The sequence below is a fragment of the Hippoglossus stenolepis genome, chromosome 3, assembly GCF_022539355.2.
Source record: "Hippoglossus stenolepis isolate QCI-W04-F060 chromosome 3, HSTE1.2, whole genome shotgun sequence".
NCBI classification, from domain to species: Eukaryota; Metazoa; Chordata; class Actinopteri; order Pleuronectiformes; family Pleuronectidae; genus Hippoglossus; species Hippoglossus stenolepis.
In genome coordinates, this window is record NC_061485.1 from 10252130 (window position 1) to 10266384 (window position 14255).

The following is a 14255-nucleotide window of genomic DNA, read 5'->3' on the forward strand; positions in this document are numbered from 1 at the left end:
TCTACATCTTCTCTCTGTTCTGAGACAGGCGGAGGCTGGAACGTCCTTCGCCACACAGCTGTCAGGGCCTTGGCCCAGCGTCAACTGCTTCCTTTCTTTCTTTCTTTTTTTCTAAACTTCCTCCCTCTGCTGGTTCTTGGGTCAGCAGGGGTCAATATGTCTTCAGGCGGCCAGCAGCAGCTGGGATAGACAGAGAACTAAAAAGTAATGGTGTCTTTTATGTTTCTCTAGGTTTATTTTAAGGTTATTTTGGGTGTGTCTAATGTGCCGTGCATGCCAGATTTTCCCTGCAATTTGTACTTTGTCCACCCTCAGATTCTGCTGAGTGACTGTTTAAACAGAAAACCATTGGCTTACATGGTTGCTTATTCATCCCTTTATAAATGTAATTCCTAGTTATAGGGGAGTAACTTATAGATATAGCTGCTTGTCTTTTATGGAGAAACCTTTTCACAGTGCATTAAACTCTCATAAAACAGCTTTGGCTCGCTGATATGTTTGCTCAGCGATTTGAAAAGCAAATAAGCAGAACAAACAGGAAGTAATTTGTCAAACATCTGCGTCAGGTCACAGCCCTCCATGCGTCTTGAGCAAACGTTGGGAGAAACCAGCCTTTCATCTGAAGCTGCCTGGACACAGTCGGTATATGTCTAAGACATATAGACAGAGAAGAGGACAAAGGTGCTGAAAACACATGATCCAGACTGCATCAACCCTGTCTTGGTGGCCTGGCTTTACCATTGTGCCGGAGCTATGCTGAATCTGGGCCAGATGGCTCGAGTCCCAGTCCTTCAGTCCTCTTCACTGGAGGGTGAAGTGGATCGGTGCCAGAAAGAGCAGGCAGTCACACACTGACCACTGCGCTGAATGCATAAACAGAGGGATGGTAAAGGAAGGCACTGAGGGAGGACAAAGTCGGAAAATGAATCAATGCCAGGACTTGATGAGACACTGACCAGTCGATGGAAGAAGGGAGGTTTTCAGCCATGGAAGAAAGAAGGCTTGCAAATGAAGGGAGGATGGCGGGCCCTGAAAGCGGCCCTGTGCTGGGAGGAGGCTATTGACCATCCTGCCAGTTTGTCAGAAGACGGATAGAAGAGCTGCACAAAAAGAACAAACGGATGGACGTCTGCCCGGTTCCCAGGACCTGCTGGACTTAACCGGGACTTCAGTGTCCTGTTTGACCTGAATTAAAATAGTCTAAGTAGGATGAGTCGATGTGTGACTGTACGGCCGCTGGATAAAGTGAAACGAACGAGGAATCAAAGTTTGTCAGTCTCAGACAGGAGGCCGCACTTCAGACCAACAACTACTGACATTATGTTCTAAGGCTGCAATCATTGTCATATTGATAAAACACCCAGACGTGGTGATATCAGCCAGTCGACTACAGTTGAAATGTCTCAACTCAAATTTTGTACAGATATTCCTCAAGATATCATTATAAATTGTAAGAATTCTGGTGATCCCCTAACTTTTCATCTAGCATCACTGTAGAAATTTGATTTTTGGTAGCTGAATTTTTAAAAGCGCTTCTGCAAAGGTTCACCAGCTAAAGCATCAGGACTGAGGCGAGACGTTTAACAGTTTGTTTACTCCTCCAAAGGTTTTCCACTTGAAGTTTACTCTGATGGATGATTTCAAAGGCTTAAAGACAAATGGAAGTAACAATCAATAAACAATAGATAGTCTTTTAACAAATATCAGGAACTAACACAAATAACCCATCTAATGGACAATCACCTTTAAGTAAACAACATTTCAGGCAGCATCACAAGAAGGTTCTCATGCTGAAGCAAACAAAGGAAGAGACTGACAAAGGCCCCGATCCAGGCCTCTTAGTTCAGGTGTGAGCTAATAGGTTGAGAAGAACTCCTGCTTCCTGGGACTGAGCAGGATGTGAGGTTCTTTAAAAATAACCACCGACTAAATGGTAAATATCTGTATTTATATAGAAATGTTCTAGTCTTGAGGACCACTCAAAGTGCTTTAGTTCTGTTTGGCCATTCACCCATTGTTCATTGACATGGCCATTCCAAACAGGTCAAATACCTGTATCAACATCCTCATCAGCAAAGGCAACAAAGTCTCCATGAATCTCCAAACCATGTTACCTTAAAAATAAGACGTGGTAACATTTCCCCAACAGCAAGTTAATTATAAACACTTACATGTAGCACAAGGAGACGAGAGTCAGTGAATTGAGTCAGAAAAAAGGGTCTAGTTTGCTAAAATTAGCAGCAAAGAGCTACGGCTTCATTTAATTTGTTATAATGTCAAGGAGAACAATGTGTTTTTCAAGTTCTTCAATTAAATGAGAAACACAAACCGACAGCTTCGTTTAAATAAACCAGATTGACTGGTTCCCTCAGTGTGTCAACAGAGCTGCAGCACTTCCTCCCTTCAACGGGTAATGTCCACCTATAGCGTGTCCTAGATGCTGTAAATAACCATCTGTCAGTGTGGGCTTCTGACTGTGTCCTCCTTCCTCTGCTGCACTTCCAAAACACAATCACAAGCAACACTCTGCAATCTGCTGTTTAAACACGGACGCAAAATCATTTATTGGAAAGATGATAAAACACAGACTGTAAATCAATGTAAAGTAGAGGAAGCACGGAGGCTGAGGGATGAGCAGTAACTCTGCTCACTTCACACAGGGCCTCACTTGGCATTATTGTGGCTGACGCATCAGTGACTGAGTGATTATGAAATCCCTCAAGCAGCAGAACTAAATGACCACATCACACTTGTCACTGAACATTGAGGTGGAAGTTACATCAATATGGAAACAGCTGATTTGTCACTTTATGAAGCACGAAACACAAAGGCTGACTGACACACAGTCTACCAGAGGGTGGACGAAATAACAAGAATATGATCATTTGGTACATTTTCAGGATAAAGTATTTAGTCTTTCATTAAAAAGATTGCCAAGTTTTGCAAAATGTGTAAATTAGTTGCAAAAAAAAGAGGAATATCTTTATCAAGTCCCCAAATATGCAACATTAACTTTCTGTTAACTGTGTCAGAATCCTTGCATCCACATCACCTTCAATGTGGTGTTATGAATTCTGAACTAAAATATTAAATGTCTCCAGGGATTTTCACCAGTCATCTTTTCCGTGTCATGGTCTATGTGGGACTGTACCAACTTCAACTTTTAAAGAACTACAGTGAACTTCTTCTTTTTTCCGTCTGTCTCTGAGCAGCAGCAGTAATTCAGTTCTACTGAGATGTTTACACCCAGAGCTCTGCCCCTACAGGCAAATAAATGTTTCACTCTCATCTAATAAAAGAATTTATCATCAAACCACAAACGTTAGAGTCGAAAGCCACTTTAAATCTGCCGACATGTTGATTTTGTGGCGCGTCTGAGAAAAGGTCACTGTCTCTGTTGCTGTGCTGACTGTCTTTTTTTCTTTCCTTCTTTCCTCTCAGTAAAAAAGATTTGCACACCTAAAGCAGATCATGTTTTTCACATGGTGCAACACGGACCACAGACGTCTTTCAGCATCCTGTGACATATACACTTCTTTCATTTCAAAGCCAATGATATTCAGAATTAGATTTTATTATCTTGTTCTTTCCCACCAGTTTCCTTTCAGTTTGGGCTTTAGTTTACACCTCTAACTCAAACACATGCAAATTTCACACGAGAAAAGAACGCTAGACCAGAGAGGAGGAGAACGGAAAAGAAGAGTGGCTGTGGTTAACTTTTACATTAGAGGTGTGGTCTGCTACAGTTAACTCTCTGTTACTCTTCATGTCTTTCCGTTTCTTTCTGTTGGTTGAACAGTCTTATCTCTACAGAGCATTGCATCTCCAAACACAGATAGCCAACAGCAATGTGTTCAGACTTTAATACACAAGTCACACTGCTCACAGGGAACAGAAGTGACCAGTAGTCGGTTAAATTGATATTGTGAGTTACATGATAGAGGAGTTTATACCATCTATCCCTATATGTTTATTCTAAGAATTGAATGTTATTTTTATGTAAATTGTTCTTGCTGATGTTCTTGATCCGTGCTCTCACTTATGTTAGGTTATGCTTTGGTAGGTTATGTTTAGGCTATAGGCTGTGTTAGGCTCGGTTATGTCATGTAATCTTTTTGTTCTGTTCATTTTAACCGAGTCTTTGTGCCTTACAGTTTTGACTTGTGAATACATCTTTATTGTAGAAGTTATAATATTACCCTCCCCAGATAAATGTAATGTATGACATATCTGAAAGAATTGCTTGTTAGTAATTTGCCAATATGATTCAACTTGCTCCTTCTCCACTAACTCTGCTGGAGAAAACACTCACAAAGACTTAATAATGAATAATTGTATTTATTCATTATTATAGCTTATTGCTGCCCAGCTGTTATAACACGTGTAATGGTCCCAGTGACATCATGTAGCCCTGAGTGGTTTCATGACACAACTCACCGAGGAGACCCAACACGGTTACACCTTTAAATTGCTCCTCCCTCCCTCCAGTCTTCTGCGGTTGCGCGTCAGTGCTCATTGGCTGTGGGTGATAATCGGTCAACAGAGGAGCGGAGGGAGGGAGGCAGGCAGGAGGACGGCAGCATGTTTACAGCTGCTCGCGGGCTCAGTACGTGTCGTGAACGACCCCCTCGCTTCGTCCGATTGTATTAAAAAACGCGACAAATCCTCCAGCGGGACGTGGACGACGATGTTTTGGTGGCGCGCGGGCAGGCTGTCTGCAGCGGCTGCGGATCAGGCGCTCAGGTCCCCGGGCTGCTGTTTGGTGCGAGTCAATGCAAACAGACTGAGGCACGTCACCGGGACGTTACGCAAAGGTCACACGGTTCGGTGCAGGTCTGTCTGTGGATCCGTGGACTCCACCACACATGCGCACCTGGGGGCGCAACAGCCGGAGCCGCGTCCGCTCCTGAGCTGGACGCTTGGGGTCGCGGACTCGGACCGGAGACACTGGGAGCGAGTGGCCGAGAGTCTCTTCAGAAGCGTGCGAAGCGAGGGCGGGAGTTTAGATGTTATCAAACCGCCGCCTGTGCACGCAAAGAGGCGCCACGGCAGCGGAGAGCAGCCGCTGGGTCGTGTGTTGTTTACAGGCACCTGGAGAGTCTCCAGCAGGACCATGCACACCAGGGCTTCATCCATCGCTGCAGCCGCCAAGAGGAGCGACCCCGGGGAGGAGACAGGCGCCGACAAACGGGTGAATTTAACTGCTCAGCTCGATTGTTTGTGTAACCGCAGTGATCCGTTCATAAGAGAATAGAGGTCGCGTCGAGCCGGTCTGTCTGTGTCCCGGTGGCGCCAGTGTTGACAACAAAAGCATGAAATATGCAGAGAGCAGCTCGTCAGTGAGCAGGAGTGTGTTCACTGACAGCCATGATGAGAACAGGCTGAACATGAGGCCCCGAGCTGTGGGGTCTGTTACACATACACACAAGTCTACTGCATTATTTATCTATGTAACACACACACAAACACAACCTTGTAGTTCTATCTTAAAGAGGACACTCATTGGCATAATGCATTGCGAGCCCCTCACCCTTACTCTAATCCTAATTCTTAGCCTAACCCCAACCAAGCTCTAATCCTAACCCTAAAATCAAGTCTTAACCCTCAAGCCCTTTAAAAGTGGGTCAGAAAGTGAGGACTGGCCAAAACGTCCTGACTCTGTAGGTTCTAGGCTCAAAATGGTCACAGACACACACTTGTCTCTCTATAGTTGTGATGACACTCATTGGCATAATGCGTTTCGTAGCCCCAAACCGTAACCTAACTCTAACCCTAAAACCAAGTCTTAACTCTCAACCAGACCTTTGAATTTGTGAGAACCAGCCAAAATGTCCTCACAATGATAGTATTGAACCAAAAATGGCCCTCATAACAAAAGACAGACAATCACGCACACACACACCTATCCTTATTTTGGCAAAACCTTATCCTAAAGCTCAGCCATGACCAGTTAATGCCTAACCTTAACTTAAACACTATTCACTTCTCACCCCTAAACAGGCTTTAGTCCCCTTGAGGGCACAACAAACTCATTATAGCTCCTCCTAAGTCATTAAGTCCAAACCCATTAGCTGTGAATGAGAAACTGGCCTATGCTGCTCTGCTGGTGAGTCAGCAGCAGTGGGAAGTGGATAACGATGTAGGTGAACCTGATCTGTGGTGAGCAGTTCTTAGAAAGCACAACACACACCACTACACTAAAGTATTCTGTGTTTTCTTCCTGTTATTCTATATTACGTAATCATTATCTCACACAAGAAGCTCATGCCAGCAGCTCTGTGAGGCTGTTGGCTTCCTGAGGGGCTTCAGCAAAATGCTAACATTAGCTTGCTAACATGCCGACATTTGCAACATGCTGCTATTTTGTATTCATAATGTTTATCATGTTCACCATCCTCATTAAATTTATGACCTGATGTCAGTAGAGTAAAAGTTGGACAATCATCTTTTATCACCTTGGCACCATGTGTTGCCTGAAGTTTTATGGCAAGTCAGCCAGTAGCTGTTGAGATACTTCAGTCTGTACCCAAGTGATGGACTAACCTAACCAACACTGCTCTGTCGCTAATTGGGCTAACTAAATATTTTAAATTGCTTTAAACTTATATTTGGTTAACAAACCTAACATAAAAAAAAGGTTCTTCGCTTGTAAAAAGTGAATATTTCATTTAGGTCAAGACTAGTCTGGCCCACTGGATGAAGGCTGTGGGTGTTTGGTTGCCACTGGCTGCACATTTCATGCAGCATTCTCCAGTTTGTGCCCATTCCCGCCTTAAACAGGTTGTATAAATAGAGGGCTGCTGTTAAGCTTCAGACTCCCACAGGAGGCATTCACTACTTGAACATTTCCCTCGTGCTCTGTCTGTGCACGTGAGTGTGTCTTTGTCCGTGTTTGCATGCCACCGTGACTCTGCATGTGTTTTCCTGCCTCTGAAAAGCTGTTATCAGACACAGCAGTGCCACTGTTCCCCTCCCATACACCCTCCCTTGCACAAGTCTCTTTGGCCGCACACTCACATGACCCTCCCACGCTGCAGCCCGCCTTTACTTTTAGCTCGGCCTGACTCGCCTCTGAAAAGCAAAGGCCTGCTCCCTCGCCCACTTCAGACTTTCTATTGTCCATTGTTTGCACAACAGTGAATACATCAACAGGACTGAGGCTTCATGCAGGCGGCTCAGATTTATATTTAGCAAAACAAATTACAACAAAGAGAAAAGATCATTTTGTTCTCCTTCTGTTCCCTTCTTCATCTTCTTCTTCATTGTCTCTACTCACTTGATTAATTATCTGACTGACACCCACAAGAGAAGACAGTCAGAGGAAAGCAGAATGTCACTATAGCAACTCAGGCACAGATGGATATGAACGAAAGTCAAGTGAATGTATGTATTTCAAAAAACATCTTAGATTATTACACCATGTGATGCTGAAAAGGGAGCATGGAGTCACTGGTGTAAAAAGCAGTTTGAGGTATAGACTGTAAGTAAAGATGTCTCCACTTCTTCAAGTTGTGCAAAAACTAAAACTTGAACTAAAATATCCTGGATACCGGTGCTGTCATCGTGCTCTTTTGATGTAATCGTGGAGTGGAGCCACAGTATTGAGGTCTCAGCTGTGATTCATGATGTTTCACCCTTCATATCACTTAATTATAAGAACCACCTAAAGTGACAGAAGAAAAATGTATTCAGTATTTGAATTACATTTTATTTTGGTGCATGTCTCATCCGTGGAGGAGGCAGGGTTTATGACCAAGGCTGTAGCCACCAGGGGATGATCTAGAAAATGTGGCTTCACTTTTGGTAGCTGTCAGCATCCATCTTTATATGCAGTCTCTGGTTTGAGGCCCTGGGGTCATCATGTAACCAGAATTCATTTATTTTTTATTATTAAAATAGTTTCACAACAAAAATGTAGTTATACATTTTATAAAGGCTCAAACTTTGTACATTTCTCCACAGTTCTTTAACTCATTTGGATTTGTCCCAAATCTGTATTTAAAACATTGTTTATACAGAACCCCTGTTTGTTTTATGGATAAGAAACATGTGACATTTAATAGTCACTTTTAATTCACATGATATCCAATGTTCTCTCTCTGTCATTATTTAATTGTCTCATTTCTACTATATTATAATCAGCCTACATTTTGTCCTCATCATTGTGTTAGTTGACTTTGACTTGATTAGCTTCTATACTCAGAAAATGCCTGTTAAAGGTCTCTGTGTAGGCAGCATTCCAAGTACTTAATAAGTTGACTCAGCTTTGTAGGCATCATATCAGTAGTTTGTCTAAAAATACTTAACGACATACAGGCCTGAGCTATTTCCTGTTTTTTTAAGAAGGATTGTGTTTCCTCTTGCCAGAGGAATATTTTTTTAATGGGAAGGCTACAAAAGAGCCAGTGAACACGATGCCCTCCTGCCGCTTGATACTAAGCTTCTAATGAAAAAGAAAAGAAAGTGGAAAACTGGCAATAAAACTGAAACTGTGATTATTCTTCACCAAGTATGTTTAATCATAATGGAAAACCCTGAGTTAACCTGAGGGGATCCATAAAAGACATTTAGTTGTAATTGTATCACCACAGCAGGGTGATCAGATAAATGAGTGTCAGACAGGCCTGTGAGCAAGGTCTCACATGTTCATCTAGAAACAGAGTCCTTCAAAGTTATATGAAAAGCTCTGAGATTCATAAACTGAAGTATTGCATGTTACCTCTAAATGCTTGAAATGTTTGGTACATTATGTCATTCAGATATGTCCTGATTAAAATAATAACTTTATTCCACACTGAATCATACAGAGTTATTGCTTCACAGCTCTCTGTGGGTCTCTCTGCTGTAAATTCATGGTCCTAAGTTTCTAAGTCCTGACACCTAAGAAACCCACTTGAAATGCTGTCGACACAGATGGATCGAATAGTCTGAGAAAATGCAGATGTTTCTTCAGTAAATCTGCAGTTTTGCTGCTCAGTGTCAGGACAATTAAAATCAACATCATAACACATCTAAATAATTTTATCCAATGATGGTTTGTAGCCAAATTTCTGATACACTTGTTGCACATGTTCTACTGCAGTTAACATAACCACATGTGGAAAGGCAGCCCGCCAGGCATTATTCAGATTAAGGATTAAGTGGATTTACATTCTCTAAACATATTGTAGCTTATTTTTGTTTTAAATTAATTATTTCTTAGCTGCAATGGGTCATATGTCTTTATCGATGCTGTGAGGTCCTGCTGTTTGTTGTAGTTCACAAACCAATTTTATAATCAGCACACACTGTGACCTGAACGCTCCCTGCTACACGTCAGGACAGCGTGTTTGGCGTGTGTTCATCTCAGAGAGTGGTGGAGGTCACAAACACAGAGCTGTGTGCGCGTGCACGTGCGCGCGTGTGCGTGTGCGAGATAATATGAATTATCAAACCACACAGCAGCAGCCTCATGTTTAAAACCAGCTCATTCAGCTGTACATTGAATAGAGGAAGCTCATACAAGTTCAGGCTCCGATTGACCTACTTGGATGACCTCAACTTTTAAGCAGATGATGCACACAACACACTTTTTTGATGATGCATGTATTTCTATATGTGGCCTAAAACTGAAAAAAATAACGTTTAGTCCTTGTTCCTGCCGAGCATCAGAAACAGGACATTCTGGCTTCGCTTCTTAAAAACAACTGATTCGGTTTCAGTAAACTTATAAGTTGAGCTGTAACAAGATTAATCAATTAATTAATTAATTTGGCTCGAACTCCAGTTGCTCTCTGGCTCAAGCTTTTAAATATGAGAATGTGCCATATATTAATATATTAAAGTTTCTTTCATAGTGTGCTGTCTGTCTTCATCCTCCCGTTCAAATATATTCCGCTCACTCTCAGATATTTTATTTCTGTCTTCATCCAGGACGAGCAGAATTTAAAGGAGGCCTCTTCTACCTCCTCGTCTGCTGAAAAGGTCCCGGGGGAGCCTGAGCCAGAAGGAGGGAAACCTACCAAGATCCAGCAGCTAAAGAAAGTCTTCAAGGAGTACGGAGCAGTGGGAGTCTGCTTTCACGTCGGGATCTCCCTCATGTCTCTGGGAATGTTCTACCTCCTGATATCCAGGTAACTGAAGAGCTCACTGCTTGTTCTATAAGTGGAGGGTCGGGGGGGCACTTACATTAAGACTGGCTGGGAAACGCAGCTGCATTGATCCTACTTTTGTTTAGTTTTTTTTCTTTTCTACATTGATATTAGGGTTTGACTAGAGCCCGACTGATATGGATTTTTGGAACCTGATACTGATACCAACATTAGGGAGTAGAGAGTATTGGCCGACATTATATATATATATATGAGCAATTTAATCAAAACACCTAGAGCGTTACAATAGTGTGATATGTATTACAGTTTAGTTGCAAATAACTATTACTTTAATTATTGAAGTAATGATCATTTCAACAAATCACTTTGTCTCTAAATGGTCAGAAAACAGTGAAAAATGCTCATCACATCTTCTTTGTTGACGTCATCAAATGTCTTGTTTTGTTCAGATATTCAATTTACAGTGATATTTAAGAACGAAAGCTACCAAATCCTCACACTGAAGAAGCTGATACAAGAGATTTTCATTGACCAACAAATTACTCTACACATTTTTGGTCATCTAAATTTGATATTTAATTTATCAAGGAAGCCATAAGTATCTTGATGGATAATGAAAATAATTGTTAATTGCAGCCCTATAAGAGTCACAGTGAATCAAAGAGCATATTTATAAAGAAGAGAGTCCGGTGAAAAAGGACCGTAAACCATAACAGAACCCATTGATAGTCTGAATCAGTAAGTGATATAAAAGGCTCTGTGACTGAGGGAAAGAGGGAACAGTGAGCAGGACTACAACGCGGCCAACATGTTAAACAATTGAATGCATTCAACATCACTTACTGATATTATCTCGCAGTGCGAGAGCGTCGGGGTGTAACATTTCCTTTAAACCTAAAGACGAGCGCAGGAAATGACCGACCCGTGGGCAGCTTTTACACCGAGGAACACTGAAACGTCTGCTGTAAATTGGCAGGAAATGGGACCTGTTATGTGAGAGACAGCAGAGTGCGGGCTCTCGAAAATGTCTCCACTCACTCAGCCACATTGTAGCGGCTCTGCTGTTGTTGAAATATCACGACTGGCTCCATCAGACGCAGACACTAAAATCGCGGCGAGTGCTTGAATAAAACATGAGGGCGTTTTCTCATCTCGCTACCGCGTTTTCAGACTTTTAACTTTTCAACAAGATGTACAGAATTTCAAATCCCTGACATTGATGGTGATGGACAGAGAAATGCCAAAGCAGCACAACACATACCCACAGTTCTGACAAGAGCATAACTTTCCTACCCTCGTCTCTCTGTCTGTCTGTCTGTCTGGCCACATGCCAGGGCCTTGAATATTAGAGCGACTTGGCAGAGGCTATCTGACAGCTCAGTGATTTCCTTCTGCAGCTCGTAATGACCCTTGAACTGAAACCTGACTCTGTAGCCAGCAGCCATGGAGCATTATCGCTGTGTGTCCAGAGAGCCCAGGCATGTGGCCTGCTAATACAGAGCTGAGAGCTAAGTAAACAGTCGGCAGTGTGCAGATGGATCCTTGTATTTAGCTGAGTAAATTTTACAGAGCTGTTAATGTGACAGAGACAGAGAGGCTGAAAAGCCTTGAGCTGCTCTAAACCTCTTGTTTTCACATTCTTCACATATTTATTTCCATAAATAGCTCAGAAAAATGCCACAACTTTACAACAGTGTCCCACATGGACAGTGTAACGTGTAGCTTGTTAGACCCACTTTGGTTAGTTTGATTTCATGTACAGTGTACTTCCTCTTGCAGTGCTGCTCGTGCTAATGTCACCAGTTTAAATGGGTCAAAAGGAAAAACTTATGAAACGTTATTTATTGTCCATAGCTCCCTCTGGTGGACGTAAGAGTGAGTTGCACCATTTACGCAGAACCAAATACACACTACATGTTGGGATCTATTTTCATCTATTTTGGGGCATTAGAGAACCTTCATGTGTAGATGTCAGTATTATTCCAGTATATAACCACCCCATAGTCTGGCCGGGATCTTTTTGTGTGGAGTTTTCATGTTCTCCTTGTTTCCGTGTGGGTTTTTTAAGTAATCTTTCTGTTGCCAGGTAGGACTCAGTGCTCTGATTAACACATCACAGTAAAAACCTCATCCTCCCATCGCTCAGCAGTAAAGTGCAGTACAGACAATAGATGATACGTTTAATGTAAATATTTGTTCTTGGGTTTGCAGTTTGTTGTAATTCAGACAATAGCTTATAGAAAGTGACCCTATTGTTGAAAAGTAATGCATTGGGATTTGGATGTTTGGATTTCTGAATGTCAATGTTTGACATTATTAATTGTTATGATATTTTTTTATGTTGTTAGTGTTATTACTTTGAATTTCTATCCATCCATCTAACCACCTAATGATAGAATTCATGGTTATGTCACACGTATGATGCTGCAGTGTTAGTTTACTATGTGTCTGAAGCTAGACACTCCAATGTAAAGTGCGCATGTTTTCACCCTTGATTTAAAAACTGGAGGAAGAGGTAATGTGAGTGAACCTAATTTGTGAATTCTCTGCACCTCTAACCCGTGTGCTGTGTGATTTGTCTCCGCAGTGGGTTCGATATGGCGGCTGTGCTGTGCAAACTGGGCTTCAGCGAGGCCGTCGTTCGCTCTAAAATGGCAGCAGGAACCAGCACGTTCGTCCTGGCCTACGCCATCCACAAGCTCTTCGCTCCGGTCCGCATCAGCATCACTCTGGTGTCCGTCCCTCTCATTGTGCGCTACTTAAGAAAGACTGGTCTCTTTAAACCCCCCACACCGGCCCCCTGATGCCCCCTGATGGACATAGTTCAAACAACTGTATATTTAATTACTCGTGCTTTTGGCTACAAATGCCTCTTCTCATCTCTCATTGCATTTTTTGAATTCAGGTTAAATATTTCTCGTTGTAACAGAATCCTGTCTCTGTGTGATTAAAAAGACATAAGTGTGACAGTTCTCCAAACACCCGTCTATTTGGAGTTGAGTCTTAACGTGTGTGCATTTTCACAAACCAGAGAGAAAAGTGCAAAGAAAGCTCAAATATTTATAAACAATCAGATATGAGATCAGGGATTTTGAGTTTCACTGCTAAGCTCTGAGTGGGCAGAGTTTTCTATTAATGCTGTGAAGGTTGCCACCGGGGACACCAGGAAGGAAAAAGCTGATTTCTCCTCCACTGTTCCCTGAGAGCTGACTAGGCCATGTTCTGGTGTTATGTGAATCAGCAGAATAATTCAGGTTGTCTCCGTCTCCTACCTCTCTCCTCTCTCACCTTTGCTCAGACTCTTTCTCTCCTCTCACCTATCGTCCTATTTTCTGCTGTTGTTGTTTTGCTTCCCTTCTATTTTTCTTCTCAACATCTCTCCCGGCATCCAATTCCTTCCTTCCTCTCATCCATTTTCCTCTTCATTTTCTCCCTCTTGTTCTCTAACTTTGCTAATGCCACTGCCCAAACAGTTTGCAAACACATTAATCTCTGAGTGAGGCTGATTATTGTTCATTGCAAGCTTTGAATGAAGAATGTTGGACGTTGAACTTTAACTATTAAACATGAAGTTGTCTTTTATATTTGCTGTGTTTTTGTCATGAAATACCTTTAAGATATCACAAAAATTTGTTTTGCCCCTTTTTAGTATAGAATTGCTGTGGATGGATAAAATTACTGTGTCAGGGCAGACAAATACGAACGGAGATAAATGACAAACGCTGCTGAGGAGAATCACGTAATCGTCGCTGGCTGAATGTGAGCAGTGCCAGATGCCACCAATGACAGCCAAGTGGGTGAACCACACAAACATCGTTGCTATTTTGAGTTTGAGGCTGTTACGTCATCAGTCAAAGTTGAACTCCATGCAAAGTCATGCTGTGGATTTGCTGCGCCACAGGAAGGGAATGTTTTAATCACCCCCTCGCTCGCACAGCATGAAAGTGGATGGGGGGGCGACAGTTCACCACTTCTGCATTTGTGTATGTGTGACTGTGCCCTGTCTGAAATGTGAAATGGAGTCAGTTGTATTAACAAACCCACTGAGCATAAAACCTGGTTTCCTTCAAGTTTTCAATGAATTAAATCTACTGTAAACTACCAGGTCAGTGCCAAATGATGGATTGGCAAAGTTTAGCTTCTTGCTTGTGATCACTAATCACT

At 42.3% G+C, this 14255-nt stretch overlaps 1 protein-coding gene across 1 annotated transcript; it reads left to right on the forward strand.

The window, feature by feature from the left end:
* Window positions 1-4509: 4509 nt before the first annotated feature.
* fam210b (family with sequence similarity 210 member B) lies at window positions 4510-13673 on the forward strand. The gene is made up of 3 exons (XM_035152519.2): window positions 4510-5191; window positions 9913-10112; window positions 12679-13673. Exons 1-3 carry the CDS (start codon window positions 4688-4690, stop codon window positions 12893-12895), a joined length of 921 nt encoding a protein of 306 aa, XP_035008410.1. The 5' UTR covers window positions 4510-4687; the 3' UTR covers window positions 12896-13673.
* The last annotated feature ends 582 nt before the right edge of the window (window positions 13674-14255 follow it).

Coding starts and splice junctions, on each gene's coding strand:
- fam210b (XM_035152519.2), top strand. CDS start 4,688: ATGTTTTGGTGGCGCGCGGGCAGGCTGTCTGCAGCGGCTGCGGATCAG. Junction 5,192..9,912: donor AGACAGGCGCCGACAAACGG/GTGAATTTAACT, acceptor GTCTTCATCCAG/GACGAGCAGAATTTAAAGGA. Junction 10,113..12,678: donor TTCTACCTCCTGATATCCAG/GTAACTGAAGAG, acceptor TTGTCTCCGCAG/TGGGTTCGATATGGCGGCTG.